The sequence below is a fragment of the Pristiophorus japonicus genome, chromosome 3 (assembly GCF_044704955.1).
Source record: "Pristiophorus japonicus isolate sPriJap1 chromosome 3, sPriJap1.hap1, whole genome shotgun sequence".
Classification (NCBI taxonomy): Eukaryota; Metazoa; Chordata; class Chondrichthyes; family Pristiophoridae; genus Pristiophorus; species Pristiophorus japonicus.
This window is the reverse complement of record NC_091979.1, coordinates 261,725,428-261,749,195: the sequence shown is the minus strand read 5'-3', so window position 1 is coordinate 261,749,195 and position 23,768 is coordinate 261,725,428. Positions and strand designations below refer to the sequence as shown.

General features: G+C 44.5%; 1 protein-coding gene across 9 annotated transcripts in view; it reads right to left on the bottom strand.

The window, feature by feature from the left end:
- ablim1b (actin binding LIM protein 1b) overlaps nucleotides 1-23,768 on the bottom strand; it is a 569,062-nt gene that overhangs the window by 98,455 nt on the left and 446,839 nt on the right. For all 9 annotated transcript variants that reach the window (XM_070876584.1, XM_070876581.1, XM_070876586.1 and 6 more), the window contains exons 7-8: nucleotides 11,404-11,491; nucleotides 348-406 (exon numbers count right to left, since the gene is read on the bottom strand). In XM_070876584.1, coding sequence (XP_070732685.1) covers nucleotides 348-406; nucleotides 11,404-11,491 — 147 coding nt within the window. The remainder of the gene's footprint in view (nucleotides 1-347; nucleotides 407-11,403; nucleotides 11,492-23,768) is intronic.

Sequence of the window (23,768 nt, the reverse complement as noted above, 5' to 3'; positions counted from 1 at the left end):
AAACTGATCGTGGCTAGTATCAGATTATTCCTTTACTGGAAGACAAATGTTTTCAAAGAGTAGAAAACAAATAATTGGAGAATTGTTTTTCTGATAATACTCCCTGCACACTACATCTAACAAAATCATAGACCCATTCTTTATAAACAGGTTTAAAATTATGTTACATGTAGCACACAGAGGAAATCTTCTTCACCTGTAAGAGGGAAGAGATAACCAGGTTCAGAATAGATGGAAACTGCACTATGGTTGCCTACACAGAAAAATGAACCAGATGCATGGAAACAGGATAAATACATGTGAATAATTAACACTCAGACCATTGTTTATTCTCAATATGAGCTCACCCTTTGCTTCTCTTCAGCCCTGGTAGACTTCTTACAGTCGGGATGCCAAACTGTAGAGCCTGTTATGGGGAAACAAATGGAACATGAACATGAAACTCTGCAAAGTGAACTACATTTGGATTGTGTCAGTTAATACATGACAGAGGAATGACTGATGCAAACGAAAACATCATGAACCTTACAACACAACAAATGTATTTGATAAAAATTGCAAACCACTGCCTCCTCTCACCATATTCATTAAACTGGAGCAGACAACAAAAGGCTATTTCACTGACGTAGATAATAAACTCCGGGAGAAGTTGGCAAAGGTATAAATGTTGCAGTTGTGATGATTTGAGACCGAGGGACCTCGAAAAAGCCATTTTATTTAAATGTCAACTACTGTGCTTAATTTCTTTAGTGTGGGGTGGCATTGCTGCTGGAGGTTCCTCTCTGTCCTTGCTAACAGTGCCAAGTATTCCTTGGTCTGGTGTGACAGGAGTTGGTTAAACACTGCCCTGGCAATGTTCTTTTTTGCTAATCCTAGAAAATATATTCCAACTGAAAAACACAATGATCTGAATGCTCTGGTCAGTTAATTGCCACATTTAGAGCAGTTTTGGTCTGTACTGTGATATCATGGAGCCAACACCTGACAGGAGCTGCTCCACCAGTAAGACCACTTGCAACGAGGAAGACGCAATGAAAAGCCTTGCTGGTCTAAAACATTCCTGCACATTTAAGCTAATGTGGCCGCTGGCTATGGGAGAGCCGGGCTATGGAAGAGCCAGGCTATGGGGGCCAGCAGCCAATGAACACTAAAGCAAGAGCTTTAGCTCCATATACGTGAATTCCTGAAACGGATATTAGTTTTTGTTTTGAATTAGTAGAAGTTTGACTTGGAACCAAACCTTGCTGAACATTAGAGCTGAAACTGGTTGGTTCAGTATCAGAAGAGGCATTAAGTTACTGTGGATTGAATTCAAATGTCAGGAAAGTAAAATTAAACGGGCTGTGCTTTGAATTGTGTTTCCTCACAATCTGCTTCAAAATGAGAACTGTTTTTTTCTCCAATAGAAACTATAACCATGCCTTATCAGTATGTTCTGTGCCATGCACTTGTGTTTGGGATCTCTCACTAATACAGCGAGCGCTGTAGGAAAAGTAGAATGGCATTTATATAACACTTCATCACATATATCTCAGAAGCACTTTACATGCAATGAATTACTTTAAAGTACAGTGATGGTTGTCATCATCATCAGCAGTTCCTCGAAGTGAGGATGACTTACTTCCACACCAAAAAGGGATGAGTTCACACGTGTTTCAATGAAGGACCTAATACTCCAGGTCCCGAACTACATCTTGAAGGGCGGAAGATGCCTGCGCGTGGATTTTTTTTAACGTGTGGTGGCTGTTGCACACCAGCCACCACACAGGCTTGATGGTTATATCGGCAATTGTGTAGCAGTAAGATCCTACAAACAGCAATGAGATGAATAACCAGGCAACCTATTTTTGGTAGTGCAAGTTGAGGGGTAAATGTTGCCAAGGAGAACTCCCTGTTTCTCTTCAAATAATTTAATGGCGCACATGCACCCAGCTGAACAGGAGGACAATACCTATGTTTAACATCACAGCTGACACTGCAGCACACCCTTAGTATGGCACTAGAAGCCCCAATTTTAACTTGGGGCAGAAGTTGTGCAGGTGGGGCTTGAGGAGGACGACAAACCGTTCAGTCCTCCGCATCGAAGGCACACTTAGGTAACTGATAGAGAATATAAGCAAGCTGTTAAGTTGGGAGAAAACACAAACAGCAGTTAGATTGCGAACGTGTGAAATGGCACGATGCATTAAGCCATCAATCACACTTGACATCTCAGGACTTTGGGCTGAGAGCCAACCATGGGTTAACAACTCATACTGTTGAGTCAATTGAGCCAATAGTATCAAAGGGAGAGAGTTCATTGTTGTAAGTTAATCCAGTATAAATTCAGCCATTTTCAGACATGTGCTCCAGTGTGTAACAAAGAGCTGGCACTCTGCCAAGAACTGCTGCTGCTGTTGCTGAAATAAAGTTATTTTAAACCTATTACTGGATTTCGAATCTCATTGAAAATTAAGAGATCTAACAATTTTGGCGTCACGAACAGGATCGCTGAGGGAAGAAACTGAATTTTGGACATCGGACCTACATCGGTATACTGAGGTAAGGATTCCTCTTTATAAATTCCTCGGTCAATTGTCTAAATTCACCCCCCCCTCTACGTGATGCCAAAAGCCTCCAGTTTGCAAACCCTCCGGTTGGTAGTCGGCTCGAGGTCCCATATAGACTTCGGCGATATGTTAGTTAATTAATTACCAACCCACTGACCCAGCTGGAAAGCCTACGACTCGCGACCCCAGTAAAGAAATCAGTACTATGGCAGCAGAAGATAAGAGTAAAGAATTGCCTACAACTGTTAAAGGCGGGCGGGCCCCACCTGAGGTTTCGATAGATGAAATCCTCCAACAGTTGAAAGAATACATAGAGCAACAATTCGACTTATCTAAAAAAACCTGTATCAAGATTGAACAAAAGTACGGTACCTCCAAAGGTTAATGGTCCTTGGACAACATCAAAAGGGTCTAGGGAAAAACGACCCGTATGAAAAATAAAGAGCGAACCAGATGGTCCCTAGCCGTTATGGGACAGATCAGACAGCTGAATGAAATCATGACGCGGTCCCAACATGATAGGGACCTGACCAGTACAAAGGACCAATTGCAAGCGGTTTGTGAACAACTAAGACAGAAAAAACTTGAACTTGAAAAGTCGGAATCGGAAGTTAAAGATCTTAAAGGTGAAATTAAAGAATGGAAAAAATCATTAGGTCAAGAGACAGCAATAGGAAAAGGAAAATGTATCAGTCAATTCCCAGGGTACCCATGTTTGGATAAATTAAAAGCGCAAACCCGAAGACACAACTAAGGAATAGATACGGATTCTGAGTCCTCCGACGATACAGGGTCGGAGGATGAAGAATTAGGGGTGCGTTTTGCCCCGTTTAAAAAAAAAAACGAGTTGTAGTCAAATCAAAAGAGATTGCGGCTGAGGACGGAAACAAAAGAACAAAGAAAAGGGAGTATACAGAATACTTATTTCATCATCCGGTTGACCCAGAGAAAATTGATAAATGGTCCAAGGAGTTGCCCAATCCAAAGAAAGGGGGAGTGAAAACGTGGGACCGATTGGACCGCTTAAGAAATATATATCAACTTCATCCCTGGGACAGAGTACAAATTTTGACCATAATAGTACCAAAAACACAAGGAAGAAAATTGCACGCCAAGGTAGAAGAAGCTTTGGGGCAGGATGAGCAAGAATTAAACGCTTGATGGGAGGCGATTAAACACTGGCTGCAAACCTTCAGTCCAGCTAAGACAGACTGGGGAAAAATTGCAGCCTGCCAACAGAAAGGAACAGAGGAGGTCCTGGAGTATGACGAGCGGTTTAGATGCACGTGGCTAGAACATTCGGGTATGAATCATACGGATAAGGAAATAGATGAACAAGTGTTTGGACCCCTGAAAGCAACTTTCGTGGCAGGTCTAAAGCCAGAACTGTCCAAAATGCTTAAGGTAGTGTTGCCGGACTGGGAAGGTAGAGGAACTACCTTTGCAGTGTTGGTGGATCGATGTAACCAATTAGACAGGGATATGGGAGCTAAAGTCCGAGCTGTCCAGGCTATGGGATGGAAATCCCAGGATTCCGATAAACAGTCATGTGGAAAATTACCCGGAAAATGTCATTATTGTGGGAAAGAAGGTCACTGGGCCAAGACGTGCAGGGCAAAACAGCAAGGTCGTGGCCGGGGAAGAGGACGCAGCCAGGGATACAATTCAGCCAACAAACCAGGCTTGTTACAAGATAACGACCTCATGGAAGCATTTAAGCGACTGACAATACAACAACAGAAGGAGTTACTTGGGATAGCAAAAAACGATTAGAGCCCGCCCTGGCCCCCCTCCTCGCACTAATATAACAGAGGGGAGATGGGCTATATATAACTGTGAGGGTGGGTGAGAAGGATGTGGACTGTCTTTTAGACACAGGGGCGGAATTAACATGCTTACCCCTACAATATGGAGACTCTTTGCCGTTGGATGGTAGGGCACGTACAGCCTATGGAGTTGGGGGCCATAAAATGGAAATTAAAAGGATAACACTGGTACTTTTGGGCTGGGTCCACATGAACTAACCACGCCAGTCTGGATAGGCCCAGTAGGTCAACCCCTTTTGGGAATGGACGTCCTAATCCAAGTAGATTCATCGTTGCATTTCGAGGATGGTCGGGTAACATGGTCAATTAGAACTTCCAAGAAAGAAGAATTGAAGGAACACCCGATATGGGCTAAAGACAAGAACGATTGTGGCCTACTCCAGATGGAGCCTGCGTCATTTACCAAGCCTCCATGCACTGAACAGTATCCCATCAGTCCAACTGCCATCGTGGGAATCCTACCAGTTATTCAGCAATTGGGGAAACAAGGGGTGCTTATTAAAACGCATAGCTCCTCCAATAGCCCCGTGTGGCCGGTACAGAAATCTAATGAGACTTGGCGTTTGATCGTTGATTATTGGAAAGCTAACCAGTGTATTGATCAAAAAGCTCCTTTGGTCACAGATCCCTCCACCATTTTTAATGCTCTCAAACCGGAACATAAATATTTCTCGGTTATAGATATAGCCAACGGATTTTGGTCGGTGCCTCTGGCACCGGAGGTTCGACAGTGGTTTGCTTTCACTGTCCAAGGACAACAGCACCCGGTTACCGCAGGGTTTCCACAACAGCCCTACGGTATTCCACATGGTTTTACAAAGCCATTTGTGAGAATCACCTCCCCAGTCATCCACAGTCATCCAATATGTAGACGATATCCTGCTAACTTCAAACACGGAATATCAGCATGAACAAGATTTATGAGCTCTGCTGGACCACCTTTGGCTGAAACGACATAAAGCCAGCATCGAAAAAGCACAAATATCCCAAGAAAGGTTGTATACCTGGGACAAAAGATTTCACAAGGAAAGAGAGAACTTACCTAGGATAGAAGTGCAGCCATTCGGGCTGCTAAAAAACCCACCACTATTCAGGAACTAAGGTCTTTTTTAGAACTGTGTAATTTTAAAAGAAATTGGATTGACTCCTTCACACACCTTGCTCAGCCATTGAATGATATTTTAAAGGGGAAACGTGCCTCTAAAGAAGCCATCACCCTCACTAAGGAACAGCAAAAGGCCTTCCTGAGTTTGAAAAAGGCCTTGTGTTCGGCACCGGCTCTGGGAATCCCCGACAGTGGTAAGCCATTTACCCTATTTGTCCATGAGAAAGAAGGATACATGACAGCTGTACTGACACAAGAATATGGGGATCGGCAAAGACCTATTGGCTATTATTCGGCAAAACTGGATGCGGTAGCCCTCGGATGGGGAAGTTGCCTAAAGGCCATATGTCGAGCGGTAATGATTGCGGGTCTAGTCCTCGACCAAAAGCTGATTGTCAAGTGTCCCCACACCGTACACACCTTGCTTCTATGACTAGATTGTCTCAGGTGACGGCAGCCAGATGGACCCGCTGGACAGCAGTTTTGGAAGCTCCTAATCTCCATATCTTCTGGGCCCGCCCCGTTAATCCCGCAACTATGCTCCCGATGTCAGAATCGAGGGAGCAAGAGGGGGAAGAATGTGAAGAGCATGACTGCGTGGAGATTTTAAAAGAAACAGAAGAAGCAGCCTTAGCAGCAGAGGAGCCTCTGCACAACCCAGACCTCATCCTGTTTACAGATGGTTCCTCCTTTGTTGACAGATGGTTCCTCCTTTGTTGACAATGGTACCAGAAAAGCAGGATGGGCAGTTACAACCTTATATGAGGTAGTGGCAAAAGGATGTTTACCCTCAGGAACGTCAGCACAACAGGCAGAGTTACAGGCCCTGTCAGAAGCATGTCGAATAGCAGAAGGACAGACAACTAATGTCTACACAGATTCGCATTATGCTTTTGGAGTCGCTCACGACTTTGGTCTGTTATGGCGAAAAAGAGGATTCCTCACTGCTGCTGGTGCACCTATCCGAAATGGAAAAGGTCCGAGACTTACTAGAGGCCATACAATTACCTCAGGAAGTGTCCATCCTGAAGTGTAAGGCCCATACCAAGGAAAATACCACAGAAGCACAGGGAAATGCCCTAGCCGACCAGGCAGCTCAAGATGCCACCTCACAGGGCGCTCCCCCAGAAGAACCAACACAGATGAGCAGATTGAAAGCACTCAGGACTCTAACACGAGACCTTCAAACAATGCAAGGCGAGTGCTCCCGAGAGGAAAAGTGGCCATTGATTGAGGCAGGAATTAAGCTATGTGAAGATGGTGTCTGGAGACAAAGAGTTACCGACAAGCCAGTCGCGCCACAAGCGCTTATGCCTTTTTTAGCCCAACAGATCCACTCGTGGGGACACTTGGCCTCACAACAGATGACGGCACGGTTCCAGAAAAGCTGGTGGGGTCGGGGATTTAAAAAACATGCCCAGCTGGTAACAGACCGCTGTGTGGTCTGCCAGAAAAATAATTCTAGACCCATCACGGTAATGCCCCAACTGAGGCCCCCTGCCCCTGTCGGACCATTCCAGCATCTGCAGGTCGATTATATATCTCTCCCTCCATGCCAAGGATACACTAACATTCTTTTCATGGTCGACAGATTTTCTAGATGGGTAGAAGCTGTCCCAATTAAAAGAGCCACAGCCAATCACACTGCAAAGGTCTTGTGTAAGGATTACATTCCCCGATAGGGAGTCCCGAGTAGCATTGACTCAGATCAGAAGACACACTTCACAGGTGCTGTCTGCCAAGAAGTCCGTAGGTTACTGAACATTACTTGGGATTTACACTGTCCTTATCACCCACAATCATCAGGACAAGTAGAGCGAATGAATCAAACTCTGAAACAACGGCTTGCCAAATATCACCAAGAAGGAACACCATGGCCCCAGGCACTACCAATAGTGCTATGTAGCATTAGGGCAACCCTAAACAGAACTACAGGTCTAAGTCCATTTGAAATTATAACAGGAAGATCCATGTCGCTGCCAGGAACTATCGATTTACGGAAAGCTGATGTTCACTTAATGAGTGACACTTTGTTATCATACTGTCAGAACCCAACCAATGCTATTAGTTCTGTTTCCCGACAGGTATCGGCAGCTTGGGGTAATCCACCTGAAGGAGGACACGACATCATCCCGAGAGTCTGGGTTTATGTGAAAAAGTTGCATAAAGAACCTTTGGGTGCCAAGTGGGAGGGACCTTACCAAGTGCTATTGACCACCCAGGCAGCTGTTAAAGTCCAAGGAAAGAAAGCCTGGATCCACGCCTCACACGTTAAACGAGCACCCGTAACTGAAGCTGAAATCTGATAAGGACAATTACTTCTTGCCAAAATGAATAAATTTACTCTACTACTGACTGTAGGTATTCTCGGCATTTGCCTACTTCTTACTAGCCGACCTTCTGCACCAAAGCGAAATAGTAGAGTACCCAGGGAATTACATGCAAATACCTTTTTACATATGTCATACATTTATGCCAAACAAAGTAACATTTCCAGTTGTTGGGTATGTGCGCATATTCCTATTCACTCAAAGGGAGGGATTCTCTTGAGGCCAATTCACTTGACTATCTCGGAAATGGCTGAGTGGATAATTAATCAAAACAAAACAGGCAATGCGTTTCAGGATACGGAAGACTGGGCACCTAAATAGAAGTCAGCAGGTTACAATCTGGCTACCTTTGAAGGGGGGTACCAACCGTGCTACAATAATTCCAAATGGCCCCCATTTTTTGTTATCACTAATACAACGGGGGTAGGAAGACCGGGGGAATCAGTCTGTCTGATTAGAAACATGATGGGGGGCCAAAATATAGGGTATAGTAACTGTTCCCGGAATTATAATATAATCAAGCCACGGAACCGTCCAAACTGGGCCAATGTGGGAGTTCTTAACGTAACGGGGATTCTGAATAAAACAGGTGGAAAGGCCTGGACAGGCCCCGAAGTGTTGCTGACAAAGAAACAGCTAACCTTCATTGCCTATAATGGCACCTATTGGGTGTGTAGCCACAAGGCCTACCCTTTGCTGCCCCAGAATTGGACAGGATCCTGCTATTTAGCCTACATTGTGCCATATATGTATCATATAAAGTCTCTGACGGAACATTTACACCGTCCTAAGAGAGCTATCACAGAAACAGAGAGGTTCTTTGCCATTCTGATCCCTGGGTATGGGACCATCAAACTGGCAAGGGAATCCATTAACATGGCATCAGTTGTGGAACAGGTAGCCAATGATACCTCAGAGTCCCTAGTTAAAATCAATGCAGAAATGGTAGTAATCTGCACAGTAGCCCTACAGAATAGAATGGCCCTTGACTACATCCTGGCTGAAAAGGGAGGTAGTTGCGTCCTACTCGGAACTGAGTGTTGCATATATATCCCAGATAGCTCCGAAGAAATTATCCACTTAGCGGAGCATATACAAAAGGAGGTAGGAAAACTTAAGCAACCCCCATCATTCACTTTGTGGAGCGGGGCCACTGAATGGCTAGGTTCAATAGGAACTTCATTGGTGGAAGGTTTAATTCTATTCGTTGTAATTATTTTACTTTTATATTGTTTGTTTATGTTGATTAAATGCTGTTGCAACCAGGCGGCTGCAGCTGCTGTCCCGCAGGAGAGACGCCCAGCAGGTCCCAGCAGACCGTCTGTACGTGGCACAGGGGTATGTTATGTTTAATGGAAGGTTGTTTACTGGTTGAATTAAGATACCGATTTGGATTAAATTGGAATGAGGTTAATTAACCTACTAAAACCAGACTTTCATTGTGGCCATGATGGAATTCGGGTTGGTGTAAATTTGTGTGGAAACTACTTGTCCGGACATGTGGCGAAACACATCAACAAATTTTAGAAGGAAACTCTATTAGCATGTATGAAATTATTTTGTAGAATGTTTAACCAGTGATACCTGATGTTTTATGATTCAGTTTTTGAAAGAATCAAAGGGGGGATTGATAGAGAGTACAAGCAAGCTATTAAGTTGGGAGAAAACACAGACAGCAGTTAGATTGCGAACGTGTGAAATGGCACGATGCATTAAGCCATCAATCACACTTGACATCTCAGGACTTTGGGCTGAGAGCCAACCATGGGTTAACAACTTAGACTGTTGAGTCAATTGAGCCAATAGTATCAAAGGGGGCGAGTTGATCCAGTATAAATTCAGCCATTTTCAGACATGTGCTCCAGTGTGTAACAAAGAGTTGGCACTCTGCCAAGAACTGTTGCTGAAATAAAGCTACTTTAAACCTATTACCGGATTTCGAATCTCTTTGACAATTAAGAGATCTAACAGTAACGAGTTGGGAAGGGGTTCGGGAGGGCCCCGTGGTTGGGAATGAGGGTAGGCGGGGGAAGGAGGGTGATCGGGAGAGCCTGATGCAGGCGAGGCCTAAGGTATCCTTGTAGGGCCCAGAAATCTGCTTCACCTGGCCCAACAAGGAAAGAGAACAAAAATACCAAAAAGTTTTGGGCCTCATGTGGTCCAGCTCCTCTTCACACAGCTTTGACCTGACGAAGAAGTCACAATGATTCCCTTGTGCAGGCTTTTGATTAAAATGGCAGTCTGGTCCCGATGATATCATCGGAATCTGATCTGATTATTTAAAGAAGGACCCCATTGACTGCTGCTCGGAAGTGTAGAGTATGATTGGAACCAACGGGAAGGCAAGGAGATCGGTGCAGGTAAGCCCTATGGCCATTTTAATTGACTGTCTATCTGGTTTCTGCCCACCAAACAACGTTAAAATTGATCCTGAAGTCTCAGTCTAGTTATTTTTGTTCAAGTCCTGGAGTGTGGTTCGAACCAACAACCTTCTAAGTCAAACATGAGAGTTCTACCAGCTGAGTCAAGCTATCAATATTTTCAAATACACATGCAGTGAATTCTTCCTCTTTCAGGGCTCTCCGAGATCACCTAATCTTATAGACATCACTTTTGACTTTCCAGTAATAGAATACTCGTTTACAAAGCATGTGACTTTAGTACACTTTATTTTTTGAAGTAGCCCACTCTATTTGCTCCTATTCCCATTTCTGGGCCTGGAGCCATTGCAACTCAGAATTGACCATTTTGAGGTTTAAGAGAGCAGCCTGAGGCAATGCTCGATCTGATTCCCCTCTTTCCATACATCAGCATTCTCGTGTAGTGAACCATCATGTCATCTCGACTTTAAAATGGCTTTTACAGACGGTTGCAATTATACCATTATAAAATGAGTTCTACTCCATTTGAAAGTTGCTTGCAAACAGTCACTAAAGCTCCCAATTTGTTTAGGTATTTAAATCCTGTTGCCATTCTTCTCATCTGTACATTTTGTTCCAAGTAACTTAATTTTCTGACCCACCCTGTTTAATAGAACAGAAATCAATTATGCTGTACTTAAATGATAAGTATGTATTCAAATTTTATTTTTACTGCTATCCAATCACAGCATCAAAGAGCCTGTTGGTTGAAGGTATTGAAAGCAGCCACATCTGAAAGACTGGGTGATTCTGGGCAGGACTTGGATTCAAACGTAACCCAAAGTGATAGAGTGAGAGAAGACTTTCAACCTTTCTTGTTTGTATGGTTCTCCATGAAATTAGCTTTTGGCAGTATTAATCCTGTTCTTAGTCAGTTCACACCATGGGACAACGCTGCACAGATTGTCAATCTCACTTCGGGATGGCTGGGGTATGAAACAAAAATGACATTGGTACAGAAGGGAGCACTCTACTAAGGTGGAGATGCAGTGTTGGAGTAGTGTACAGTGAGCCATAGTCTGCAACTGAGCATGATATATCTGGCCTGAAAGTTCTCAATGCTGACACTGGGTGACCCAGGCATGCAAATATTTAAATTCCCAGCACTACTATTCCTTATCTTGAGGAGAACAAATTGTTTACTTGAACATTTTGAAAGGAGTGACATCTTACCTTGCAGGTACATTTCTTCCCCTTCTGTGAACATCTGATTGCATTTGCTGCATCGTGCACAACTCGGATGATAATGTTTGTCTCCCGCCTAGATCCAAAGAAAGGTAATTATAATATATTTGCTTCGTGGGTTCTTTGCTTAAGAATTTATAGCAACACATTGCAGTCAAGAACTAGTTGGTTTATTAACAAAGGTTTAACAATAACACTACACATTACCAGTTCATCCACTAGGCTCATAACCACATACCTCATCATGGATGGCCTAGATCCAACTGACTGGGGTTTTATTGAGTCTTGTGAACATCACATGACTGGTTAAGCCACTCACAATGCGCATACTCACAGGTGAAGACAGACAGTCATTAACAATCGTGTATGAGAGTAATGTAACATGGGATAAGTCATACAATCACACTGGACAAAACAAGGACCCAAACTTGGAAAGTTAAAGTATAACATCTTTCAATTCAATTCATACAGTAGTTCTGGGGTGAATTAATTTGCTTCTCCCAGATCTCAAAGCCATTCAGTAATTGGAATCACATAGCAGAGGACACTCTCCATGAAGAGCTTATGGGGCAATGCTCTGGCTGTTCCCCCAATTTGCAAAATTCAAACAGACTTGCAACTACAATTTCTATCATGACATTTGGCACTCTTCCAGATTTCAGCTCCATGTAAACATGAGTGACAACACGCTTACTATTTAATTGTCAGTGTGACTCCTGATGGGGTTAGTTGCCTTAGAAATCCTTAGGTGACAGGAATAAATTTCAATGTAAACCAAGTTGCAATCTGCCACAGTCGCAAACTACACCTCTCTTGATGCTCTAGTGTGGTGAGCAATACAGGGTGTGCCAGATGGTTTGAGGATAAAGTTTGAGGACAAATCCAGGGGTCCGATTGACACAGTATGTAAATGCACTACCTGATGTGATACTGGGTCATATATACCAGGCAAGACCCAAGTTCAATCCTGGTTTGATAATATATTTAGGAACATTGGTTGCTATGTTTCCCTACAGTACAACAGTGACAACACTTCAAAAGTACTTAATTGGCTGTGAACTGCTTTGGAAGGTCCTGAGGTTACGAAAGGTGTTATAGAAATGTATGTTTGTTCTTTCTTTCACAAGGAAATAGCATACCTAATGTACATTAAAATATACCGCAGTCAAAGTGTACAGGATATACTGTCCCGAATCAATGACTAACTTTCACTACCACCGTTTTGGCCATCAGTACCTGCAAACCAGTTTGTTTTTGTGCTACCCCTTTTTCAATTCTTGATCTGTGCTGAGTTACCTTATCTCAACTGGGGCAACAGTTGAGTTACTGCAATTGGCCTCAGTGCCTTGGACTAACGAGAAGAAAGCATCAACCAGACTTCTTGTCCCCGATCACCACCCAATAACACCTGCTGACGGACGCTCATGTCTGCATGCCAGGTGCGGACAGGACTGGATTTGGCTGCAATGCTCTTTGCGGTAAAGTAGCTTGCTAACATTCAATCCCAGTCCTCAAATATGAAGACTGAACCCTTGGATGAGGCGCCAGATGGTCATAGTTGCCCACTGAATCAGAAGAGGCAGTGCCTTCAGGTGAAGAGAGAGGGGACAATTGAAAAGGAAAAAAAATGGGCCATTTGTCTGGTGAACCTCTGCCAGACATGCTGCAGTGAGTGATGTGGTATTGAGCCGAGGCAGACCCCTTGCAGATAAACTGGATGAAAAGATGTGGCAATGAACCAATCATGTCATGTGCTACACATATGTGCTGCCTGCAAAACTGAGTGAGTCTTCAGGGAGGGGAGGGAGCTGTATTGTGCAGCTGTTGGTTGTTCACTCCACCCACAATTAAACTGCTGCTCTTGTCCAGGATGGGGCAGAGGGTATTAGCAAGATTGCAACAGCAATTGAAATATTTTAGAAACAAGATAAATAGATTTATCAGAATATTTGTGGTAGAATCACTACTTTTACGAACCTTCTGCCAGATATGCCCATGAATGTATAGCACTCTTTTGACTACGGAGCTATTTGCAGTCCTGAGCTGGTTTTACAACAACTTGTATTTATATAGCGCCTTTAATGTAGTGAAACAGCCCCAAGGCTCTTCATAGGAGTATTATCAGATTATAAAATTTGACACTGAGCCGCATAAGGAGAAATTAGTGCTGGTCACCAAAAGCTTGATCAAAGAGCTACGTTTAAGGAACGTCTTGAAGGAAGAAAGAGAGGTAACTAGGCGGAGAGGTTTAGGCAGGGAGTTCCAGAGCTTGGGGCCTAGGCAACAGAAGGCAAGACCACCAATGGTTGAATGATTATAATCAGGGATGCTGAAGAGGGCAGAATTAAAGGAGCAGACATCTCAGGCGGGTTATAGGGCTGGAGGAGATTACAGAGATAGGGAGGGGCGAGGCCATGAAGGGATTTGAAAATAAGGATGAGAATTTTGAAATCAAGGCGCTGCTTAACCGGAAGCCAACGTAGGTCAGCGAATTCAGGGATGATGGGTGATCAGGACGGTGTGAGTTCATCATCATCATCATCATCATCATAGGCAGTCCCTCGAAGACTTGCTTCCTCTCTAAAAATGAGTTCTTAGATGACTGAACAATCCAATACGGGAATTACCGTCTCTGTCACAGGTGGGACAGACAGTCGTTGAAGGAAAGGGTGGGTGGGGATTCTGGTTTGCCGCACGCTACTTCCGCTGCCTGCGCTTGCTTTCTGCATGCTCTCGGCGACGGGATTTGAGGTGCTCAGCGCCCTCCTGGATGCTCTTCCTCCACTTAGGGCAGTCTTTGGCCAGGGACTCCCAGGTGTCGGTGGGAATGTTGCAGGTTATCAAGAAGGCTTTGAGGGTGTCCTTGAAACGTTTCCTCTGCCCACTTTGGGCCTGCCTGCCGTGTAGGAGTTCCAAGTAGAGCGCTTGCTTTGGGAGTCTTGTGTCAGGCATGCAAACAATGTGGCCGGCCCAACGGAGCTGGTCAAGTGTGGTCAGTGCTTCGATGCTGGGGATGTTGGCCTGATCGAGGACACTCCCAGGGGATTTGCAGGATCTTGCAGAGACATCGTTGGTGGTATTTCTCCAGCAATTTGACGTGTCTACTGTATATGGTCCATGTCTCTGAGCCATACAGGAGGGCGGGTATCACTGCAGCCCAGTAGATCATGAGCTTGGTGCCAGATTTGAGGGCCTGATTTTTGAAAACTCTCTTCCTCAGGTGGCCGAAGGCTGTGCTGGCTCACTGGAGGCAGTGTTGAACCTTGTTGTCGATGTCTGCCCTTGCTGATAATAGGCTCCAAAGGTATGGAAAATGGTCCACATTGTCCAGGGCCGCGCCTTGGATCTTGATGACTGGGGGGCAGTGCTGTGTGGTGGGGTCAGGCTGGTGGAGGATCTTTGTCTTACGGATGTTTAGTGTAAGGCCCATGCTTTCGTATGTCTCAGTGAAGATGCTGACGATGACTTGGAGTTCAGTCTCTGAATGTGCGTAGACGCAAGCGTCATCCGCGTACTGTAGCTCAACGACAGAAGATGGGACGGTCTTGGATCTGGCCTGGAGACGGCGAAGGTTGAATAGGTTCCCACTAGTTCTGGAGTTTAGTTCCACTCCAGCGGGGTCATTGTGCCAACTTGGTGCATGTTAGGACACGGGCAGCTGAGTTTTGGATGACTTCTAGTTTACATAGGATAGAACGTGGGAAGCCAGCCAGGAGTGCATTGGATTAGTCAAGTCTCGAGGTAACAAAGGCATTAATGAGGGTTTCAGCAGTGGATGAGCTGAGGCAAGGGCGGAAACAGGCGATGTTACGGAGGTGGAAATAGGCGGTATTAATTATGCTGCAGTTACGTGGTTTGAAAGCTCATTTCAGGTTCAAATATGACACCAAGGTTGCGAACAGTCTGGTTGAGCCTCAGACAGAAGTTGGGGAGAGGGATGGAGTCAATGGCTAGGGAACGGAGTTTGTGGCGGGGACCGAAAACAATGGCTTCGGTCTTCCCAATATTCAATTGGAGAAGATTTCTGCTCACCCTCGGACAAGCAGTCTGACAATTTAGAGACCGTTGGGGTGGGGGGGGTGGGGGGTGGGGGGTGGAAGTGTTGAGAGAAGTGGTAGTGAGGTAGAGCTGGGTGTCATTAGCGTACATATGGAAACTGACGCTGTGTTTTCAGATGATGTCGCCAAGGGACAACATATAGATGAGAAATGGGAGGGGGCCAAGGATAAATCCTTGGGGGACACCAGAGGTAACAATGCAGGGGCGGAACGAGAAGCCGTTGCAGGTGATTCTCTGGCTACGATTAGATAGATAAGAATGGAACCAGGCGAGTGCAGTCCCACCCAGTTGGGCGACGGTGGAGAGGTGTTGGAGAAGGATAGAGTGGTGAACTGTGTCAAAGGCTGCAGACAAGTCAAGAAGGACGAGGAGGGATTGTTTGCCTTTGTCAGAGTCACATAAGATGTCATTTGTGACTTTGATGAGCGTTGTTTCGATACTGTGGCAGTATTGTGTGTAAGTGGCTTCCTCAAAACATTGAGGGAGCTTCCTTCCCACCCCCACTCCAATGTTGGTCCTACCAAATCCACCTACTGTTGGTGATAATATACACTCAAGAGTTGATCTACTTGCATTGGCCTTCCTCACATTTCTCACTCTCACATGACTGCACTGTAGCTGAAAACAATGGAAGAACAACATTGGACATGGCCGGCAACAGATATCAAGCATTAGAATGTAAATCCCTAAATGATCTTCTACCGCCCCCAAGCCCCTCCATCTCCATAACCTTTTTCAGCCCTATAACACCACCCAAACTCTCTATTCCTCCGACTTACCTTTAGCCGTCTATGTCCCACAAATTCCTTCCCTAAACTCAGCCACTTTACCATCTCCCTTTCCTCCTCCTCCAAGACCCTACTTAAAATTATCGGCCAAGCTGTTGGCCACCCTACCCAATAGTTCCTTCTGTGCACAGTGTCCATTTTCATCTCGCCTCTGTAAAGCACGTGGGGTATTTTTCTGCATTAAAGTTATGTTCTTGTAAGAACATGCAGAATGGATAGGATAGGCAGCTGACTGCAAGTTACATACAAGATTACACAGGCGTGTGCTACAAGATGCTGAGAGGTTGAAATGTGTAAAAACCAGGATAGCAAGCCTCAACTGGTTCATCAATGCCCTCTGAACCTCAGGCTGTAATCTATTTAGGAACATTGGTTGCTATGTTTCCCTACATTACAGCAGTGATAACACTTCAAAAGTATTTAATTGGCTGTGAACTGCTTTGGAATGTCATGAGATTGTGAAAGGTGCTATAGAAATGCATGTTTGATCTTTCTTTCACAGGGAAATAGCATACATTAAGATATACCGCAGTCAAAGTGTACAGGATATACTGTCCCAAAGCAATGACTAACTTCTTACACTTTTACGACCACCGTTTTGGCCATCAGTACCTGCAAACCTGTTTGTTTTTGTGCTACCCCTTTTCGTAAGCACAGTACTCATGTGTTGAAAGCTCATTTACCCATCAGGCAATGGATTTGAGGCGTCAGGTGCTAAAAATCAAACGTACCACAAAAGCTCGGAGCAGCTAATCTCAGTTGTGGTTTGTCATTGCTAAACTATCAAATCGCATTACAATCCAGTGGGAACTAGCAAAGCACTTCTCCTTATCATAAATGTATCTTCTTCCACTGAAACATCCCCTAAAGCCCCTGGGCAATGTCCATTCTGAAAGACAGGTTTGTAATAATGGGGCTTCACTGCAGCAACGATGCAATCAATATTAAACAACCCCAAACATATTATTAAATGTCCTCACCGATGACTACTTTATTAGACTTACTATAAATGTGAAATGCTTGAGCCAGTTGTTGCTTTGGAAACAGTTCAGCTGCTTACATCACTTGTGGCTTTAAACTCAGAAAATGTAATAACAGTGTTAAGTCAGGAAAGGCGTTAGCTCTCATTAAAGCAGAGTTTAAGTCTGCTGGCAGCAAGCGCGGCTCTGCTTGTTCTCGCTCTCTACAATGTGTCATATTCTCGGGAAGCTGCGAGAAGCCTTCCCGCAGATTTTTTCCCCCTCACTGCTTTTGATCGCGGCCACTTTGATCCACAGCATCCAGCGCCAAAATTAATTCCCATTCAGAGAGCACAAAAATATCCACTGAATCTCTTCCCTGCGCTTAGACAAGGAAACAAAAATATATCCGACAGTAAACACTCAAAACCTTTAGTCAGCTTATCCTTCAATCAGCCATATCATAACACAGTTACATAATGAAAACATCCAAGATGCTGTGCAACAAGCGATAGGAACCTACAATACCCTTGACAGCTCCAAGTCTAGACAGATGTATTAGAAGAGTCTGATTGAGTGCCGTGTAAAACACACTGCTGCCTCTGGTAGATACAGACTGGCATATACAGGCTTTTGTTTTACTTTACATGCTTATTAAATACACACACGTTATGAAACTTGGTCACGAATGCATCCTTGCTGCCCAGCAATTAACACTTAACTGATTCAAGCTCAGATTTTCCACCTTTGTCCCACTTGCCTTTGCTGTGAGTGAACACTGCTGCTCTCCCATTGACAATCTGGATAAACTACTCCGGGACTATCCAGTCACATGACTGAGGACAAGGGAGCCTGGAAGCTTGTTTGTTCACATTTTCCGGCACTGTCAGAGCTCTACTGACACTACAGACTGCAGGTGTTGCCCTTAATATGCTGGTGGCTTTAATCCAATTGTGGAAATAATTATATTCCCCAGATCTGTCACGTTACTCGACCCTGAAACGTAAAACTCCAAGCAGCTGCCAATTTAATTTTTAGGTTGACATTTTTGTCAATTGAAAATAAGTGTTGAAAGAGTGACCAATGCATTAACACATTTTTAAAAGCTGTTTTGTTCTCTATTTTTATATGCTACCAAGATATTCCTGATTACTGAGTATCTACAAGAATGGGTTGGTTTCACACAATGTCCACTTCATATTATTTTAGTCCTTCTGAAACATTTATAAACATGGCCATTGGGGAAGGTGGGAGAGGGTTGCTCCAGCAGCAGAACACTCCATTTCCAATCAGGAAGCCCAAGTCTACCTTTCGATTTTGGCCAGCACCTTAACTCAAATCTGCTTCAATGGGAAGTTCTGGCAATTTTCTGCTGGACCATGTGATGAAGTCGTTTTGTGGCAATAGACTTCTCCATTAGACAGAGCCGGGAAAGCTAACTGATCTGGATGCAACCCGTGTCCTAACTCGCACCAAGTCTCGCTCACCCCTCACCCCTGTGCTCGCTGACCGACATTGGCAACCTTGGTGTCATATTTGCCCCTGAAATGAGCTTTCAACCATATATCTGAAGCATAACTTAAACCGCCTATTTCCACCTCCGTAATATTGCCCGTCTCCATCCTTGTCTCAGCTCATCTGCTGCTGAAGCCCTCATCCATGCCTTTGTTACCTCTAGACTTGACTATTCCAACACACTCCTGGCTGGCCTCCCACATTCTACCCTATGTAAACTGGAGGTGATCCAAAACTCGGCTGCCCGTGTCCTAACTCTCACCAAGTCCCGTTTACCCATCACCCCTGTGCTCACTGATCTACATTGGCTTTCAGTTAAGCAACGCCTCGATTTCAAAATTCACATCCTTATTTTCAAATCCCTCCATGGCCTCACCTTTCTCTATCACTATAATCTCCTCCAGCCTCACAACCCTCCGAGATATCTGCGTTCCTCTAATTCTGCCCTCTTGAGCTACCCTGATTATAATCGCTCAACCATTGGTGGCCTTCTGTTGCCTCGGCCCAAACTCTGGAATTCCCTCCCTAAACCTCCCCATCGCTCTAACTCTTTTTCTTCCTTTAGGACGCTCCTTAAAACCTACCTGTTCGACCAAGCTTTTGGCCAGCTGCCCTAATTTCTCCTTATATGGCTCGGTGTCAAATTTTTTGTCTTATAATACTCCTGTGAAAGCGCCTTAGGATGTTTTACTACATTAAAAACAATATATAAATACAAGTTGCTGTTGTTGTTGATAATCACATAGACATTGGCATATAAGAGATATGGTAGAATGATACAGATATTATTGGGGCAAAAATGGGGTTAAAAAGAGCATTAAATAACAAGATTCAGATACAGTGGGCTGGATTTCCATTAATCCAGCCCTACTGGGTCAGAATGGGACTTGTGCCTCCCACCTTGGCCCTTGCCCAGTTTTGGGGGGTATTATGCATTCATACAGGTCTCTTGGTGGGATGCCTGCCAGCAAGTGGTAGCCCCCCAGTAGCCTCCAGGAAGATTGAGGTGGTGCTAGAGTGGGACTAAGTGAGAGGGGAAGGAACATTAAAGGGGCCAAAGACAAGAACAAGTCTTCCACTAAAGGCTGCAGCCGAGACAAAGGTCGACAGCAGAAAAAGGTTCAGAGGGAAAGCAAGCATCTGCGAGGTACCCTCCCTCCATTTACAACATGTGGGCAATGATGGCTTCGACCCCAGGCCTGCCACCACCTTTCACCAGGCAGTCCCAGGGAGCAGTGGTAAAAGGGGTGGGGGAAAATAGGCCGGCATCCTAGGCCCCACCTCTGCTGGCTTGGGTAAGGGGAAAAAGAATGTGGGCTGGGGTGAGAAGGCGGTGGTAGATATCACGGCTCAATCTTCTCCACTGTATCCTTCGCTATCACACCCACTTTGGGGCAGGAGAGCAGAGGAAAAGCCAGACTAATTTATTTTGTTTGGGTCTTCTAATTGGTACTGGCAAAGAGAACACAAGGAGCAATCTTTCGTATCAGTTGAATGATTATGATTATAATCTGTTAAATATCCATAAATAGCATCACTTTATAGGCTCCACAAGAGATCTTTTGAGAGCAACTTTCCAGGAAATGGCTTCAATCGAATAGAACAATGCCTGTTTTGGAATGAGATTGGAATTTCAGTTGATTCACTTTCTAAAAGCCACTGTTGCTGATTTCCAAGAGAAAGAGGAAACGTTGAACATATCTTGTGTTCTTTGAAATAACCCACGTGCATACCACTGCTATATTAGTATTAGTAAAAAAATGGTACTGGAGAAATTAATGGGACTGAAAGCCAATAAATCCCCTAGACCCGATGGCCTATATCCTAAGGTTTTGAAAGCGGTAACTATAGAAATAGTGGATGCATTGGTTGTCATCTTCCAAAAGTCCACAGATTCGAGAACAGTTCCCGCAGATTGGAAGGTAGCAAATGTAACTCCGTTATTTAAGAAAGGAGAGAGAGAGAAAATGGGAAACTACAGACCAGTTAGCCTGACATCAAGTAGTAGGGAAAATGCTAGAATCCATTATTAAGGATGTGGTAACAGAAGAAGATTGGGCAGAGTCAACACGGACTTATGAAAGGGAAATCATGTTTGACAAATCTGTTTTTTGAGGTTGTAAATAGCAGAATAGATAAGGGGGAACCAGTGGATGTGGTGTATTTGGATTTTCAGAAGGCAGTCGATAAGGTGCCACACAAGAGGTTATTAAACAAAATTAGGGATCATGGGATTGGGAGTAATACACTAACATGGATTGAGGATTGGTTAATGGACAGAAAACAGAGAGCAGCAATAAACGGGTAATTTTCGGGCTGGCAGGCTGTAACATAGAAACATACAAACATAGAAAATAGGTGCAGGAGTAGGCTATTTGGCCCTTCAAGCCTGCACCACCATTCAATATGATCATGGCTGATTATGCAACTTCAGTACCCCATTCCTGCTTTCGCTCCATACCCCTTGATCCCTTTAGCCGTAAGGGCCACATCTAACTCCCTTTTGAATATACCTAATGAACTGGCCTCAACAACTTTCTGTGGTAGAGAATTCCACAGATTCACAACACTCTGGGTGAAAAAGTTTCTCCTCATCTCGGTCCTATATGGCTTACCTCTTATCTTTAGACTGTGACCCCTGGTTCTGGACTTCCCCAATATCAAGAACATTCTTCCTGCATCTAACCTGTCTAAACCCGTCAGAATTTTATATGTTTCTGTGGGATCCCCTCTCATTCTTCTAAATTCCAGTGAATATAAGCCCAGTCGATCCAGTCTTTCTTCATATGTCAGTCCTGCCATTCCGGGAATCAGTATGGTGAACCTTCGCTGCACACCCTCAATAACAAGAATGTCCTTCCTCAGATTAGGAGACCAAAACTGTACACAATATTCAAGGTGTGGCCTCACCAAGGCCCTGTACAACTGCAGTAAGACCTCCCTGCTCCTATACTCAAATCGTCTCGCTATGAAGGCCAACATGCCATTTGCCTTCTTCACCGCCTGCTGTAGCTGAATGCCAACTTTCAATGACTGATGTACCATGATACCCAGGTCTCATTGCCCTTCCCCTATTCCTAATCTGTCACCATTCAGATAATATTCTGCCTTCCTGTAACTAGTAGGCTTCCGCAAGGATCGGTGCTTGGGCCCCAGCTATTCACAATCTATATCAATGATTTGGATGAGGGGACCAAATATAATATATCCAAGTTTGTGAATGAGACAAAGCTTGGTGATAATGTAAGTTGTGAGGAGGATGCAAAGAGGCTTCAAGGGTATTCAGACAGGCTAAGTGAGTGGGCAAGAACATGGCAAATGGAATATAATGTGGACAAATGTGAAATTATCCAATTTGGTAGGAAAAATCGAAAAGCAAAGTATTTTTTAAATGGCGAGAGATTGGGAAATGTTGGTGTTCAGAGGGACCTGGGTGTCCTTGTACACAAATCACTGAAAGTTAACTGTCATGTATGTATGCTTGGGGTTACTAGTCACCAGGTGGCGCCACTGTCGGAGGTCATTGGACTGTACGCACGTGTGTGCGGCCCATGTATAAAAGGAAAATCATCATGTAATGTAATCACTTTGGGCCCTAATAAAGCAGAGCCAGGTTTGTACCTGTGTTAGTTTACAGTATTCAGTCTATCGAGTTATTACATACATAACATTTGGCGACAAGGTAACTTAAGAACCTTCGTATGCAAAAATGAGCACAATTGGAATTCTGGAGAGGTTTGTGGAGGGAGAGGACTGGGCAGATTTTGTAGCTTGCCTGGACCAGTAGTTTGTGGCCAACAAAATGGAGGAACCCACTGATGCAGTTAGGCGCAGGGCAGTCTTCCTCATGGTTTGCGGTCCGAAAATCTTTGGACTCGTAAAGAATCTTCTCTCGCCTGCAAGTCCAACGGACAATGACTATGAGGAATTGTGTGCAATGGTACGTGACCATCTCAAACCAGAAAAAGGCATCATCATCTCACGATATTGATTCTACATGCATGTTCATTCTGAGGGCCAGGATCTGTTGGAATTCGTTGCTGACCTAAGATGTCTAGCTGGACCGTGTAAGTTCGAAAACACGTTGGGAGACATGCTGCGGGACTTCTTTGTAATCGTCATCAACCACGAGGTGATCCTGTGTAAGCTACTGGCAACGGAGACGCTGGATTTGAGCAAGGCCATCACGATTGCCCAGGCATGCATGACGACGGACAAAAAGTTACAGCAGATAGCATCAAAAAATCGGAACTTGGCAAGTACTGTAAACAAGATTGTATCGTCGTTTGGCAGAGCTGCACATGGCAGGGCCTATTCAACTGCATATGCGAAACCTGTGGCTACTCAAAGTCTGCCAATGGGAATGAATCCGATTTCACCGTGTTAGCATTGTGGGGGCAAACATCGGCCTCATCAGTGTCAGTTTCAACAGTACATTTGTAAAGGCTGTTTGAGACGGGGGCATCTCCAGCGCATCTGTTCGCAACTGAGCAAGCGTGCTGCGACACACCACATGGAGGATGATGACCAATATAGCACGGATCCGGATGTGCAATCTGAGATACCAGAGGAAGAAGTGCATGGACTGTATTCGATCCTAACAAAGAGCCAACGATAATGATTAATGTGAAACTTAACGGTGTGCCGGTACCAATGGAATTGGACACGGGTGCGAGTCAATCAATAATGAGCCAGAGGACATTCGACAAGCTGTGGGATACTAAGGCTGTGAGGCCGAAGCTGAGTCCAGTCAATGCCAAGTTGCGTACGTACACTAAAGAACTCATAATGGTGATTGGTAGTGCACTAGTCAAGGTGTCATATGATGGTGTGGCTCATGATTTACCATTATGGATTGTTCCAGACAATGGTCCAACGCTGTTCGGCAGGAATTGGCTAGAAAAAAATCAAATGGAATTGGAACGATATCAAAGTGTTGTCATTGGAGGATAATACACCATGTGCTCAAGTGCTGAGCAAGTTCCCCATGCTGTTTGAACCAGACATTGGCAATTTCACGGGAGCCAAGTTA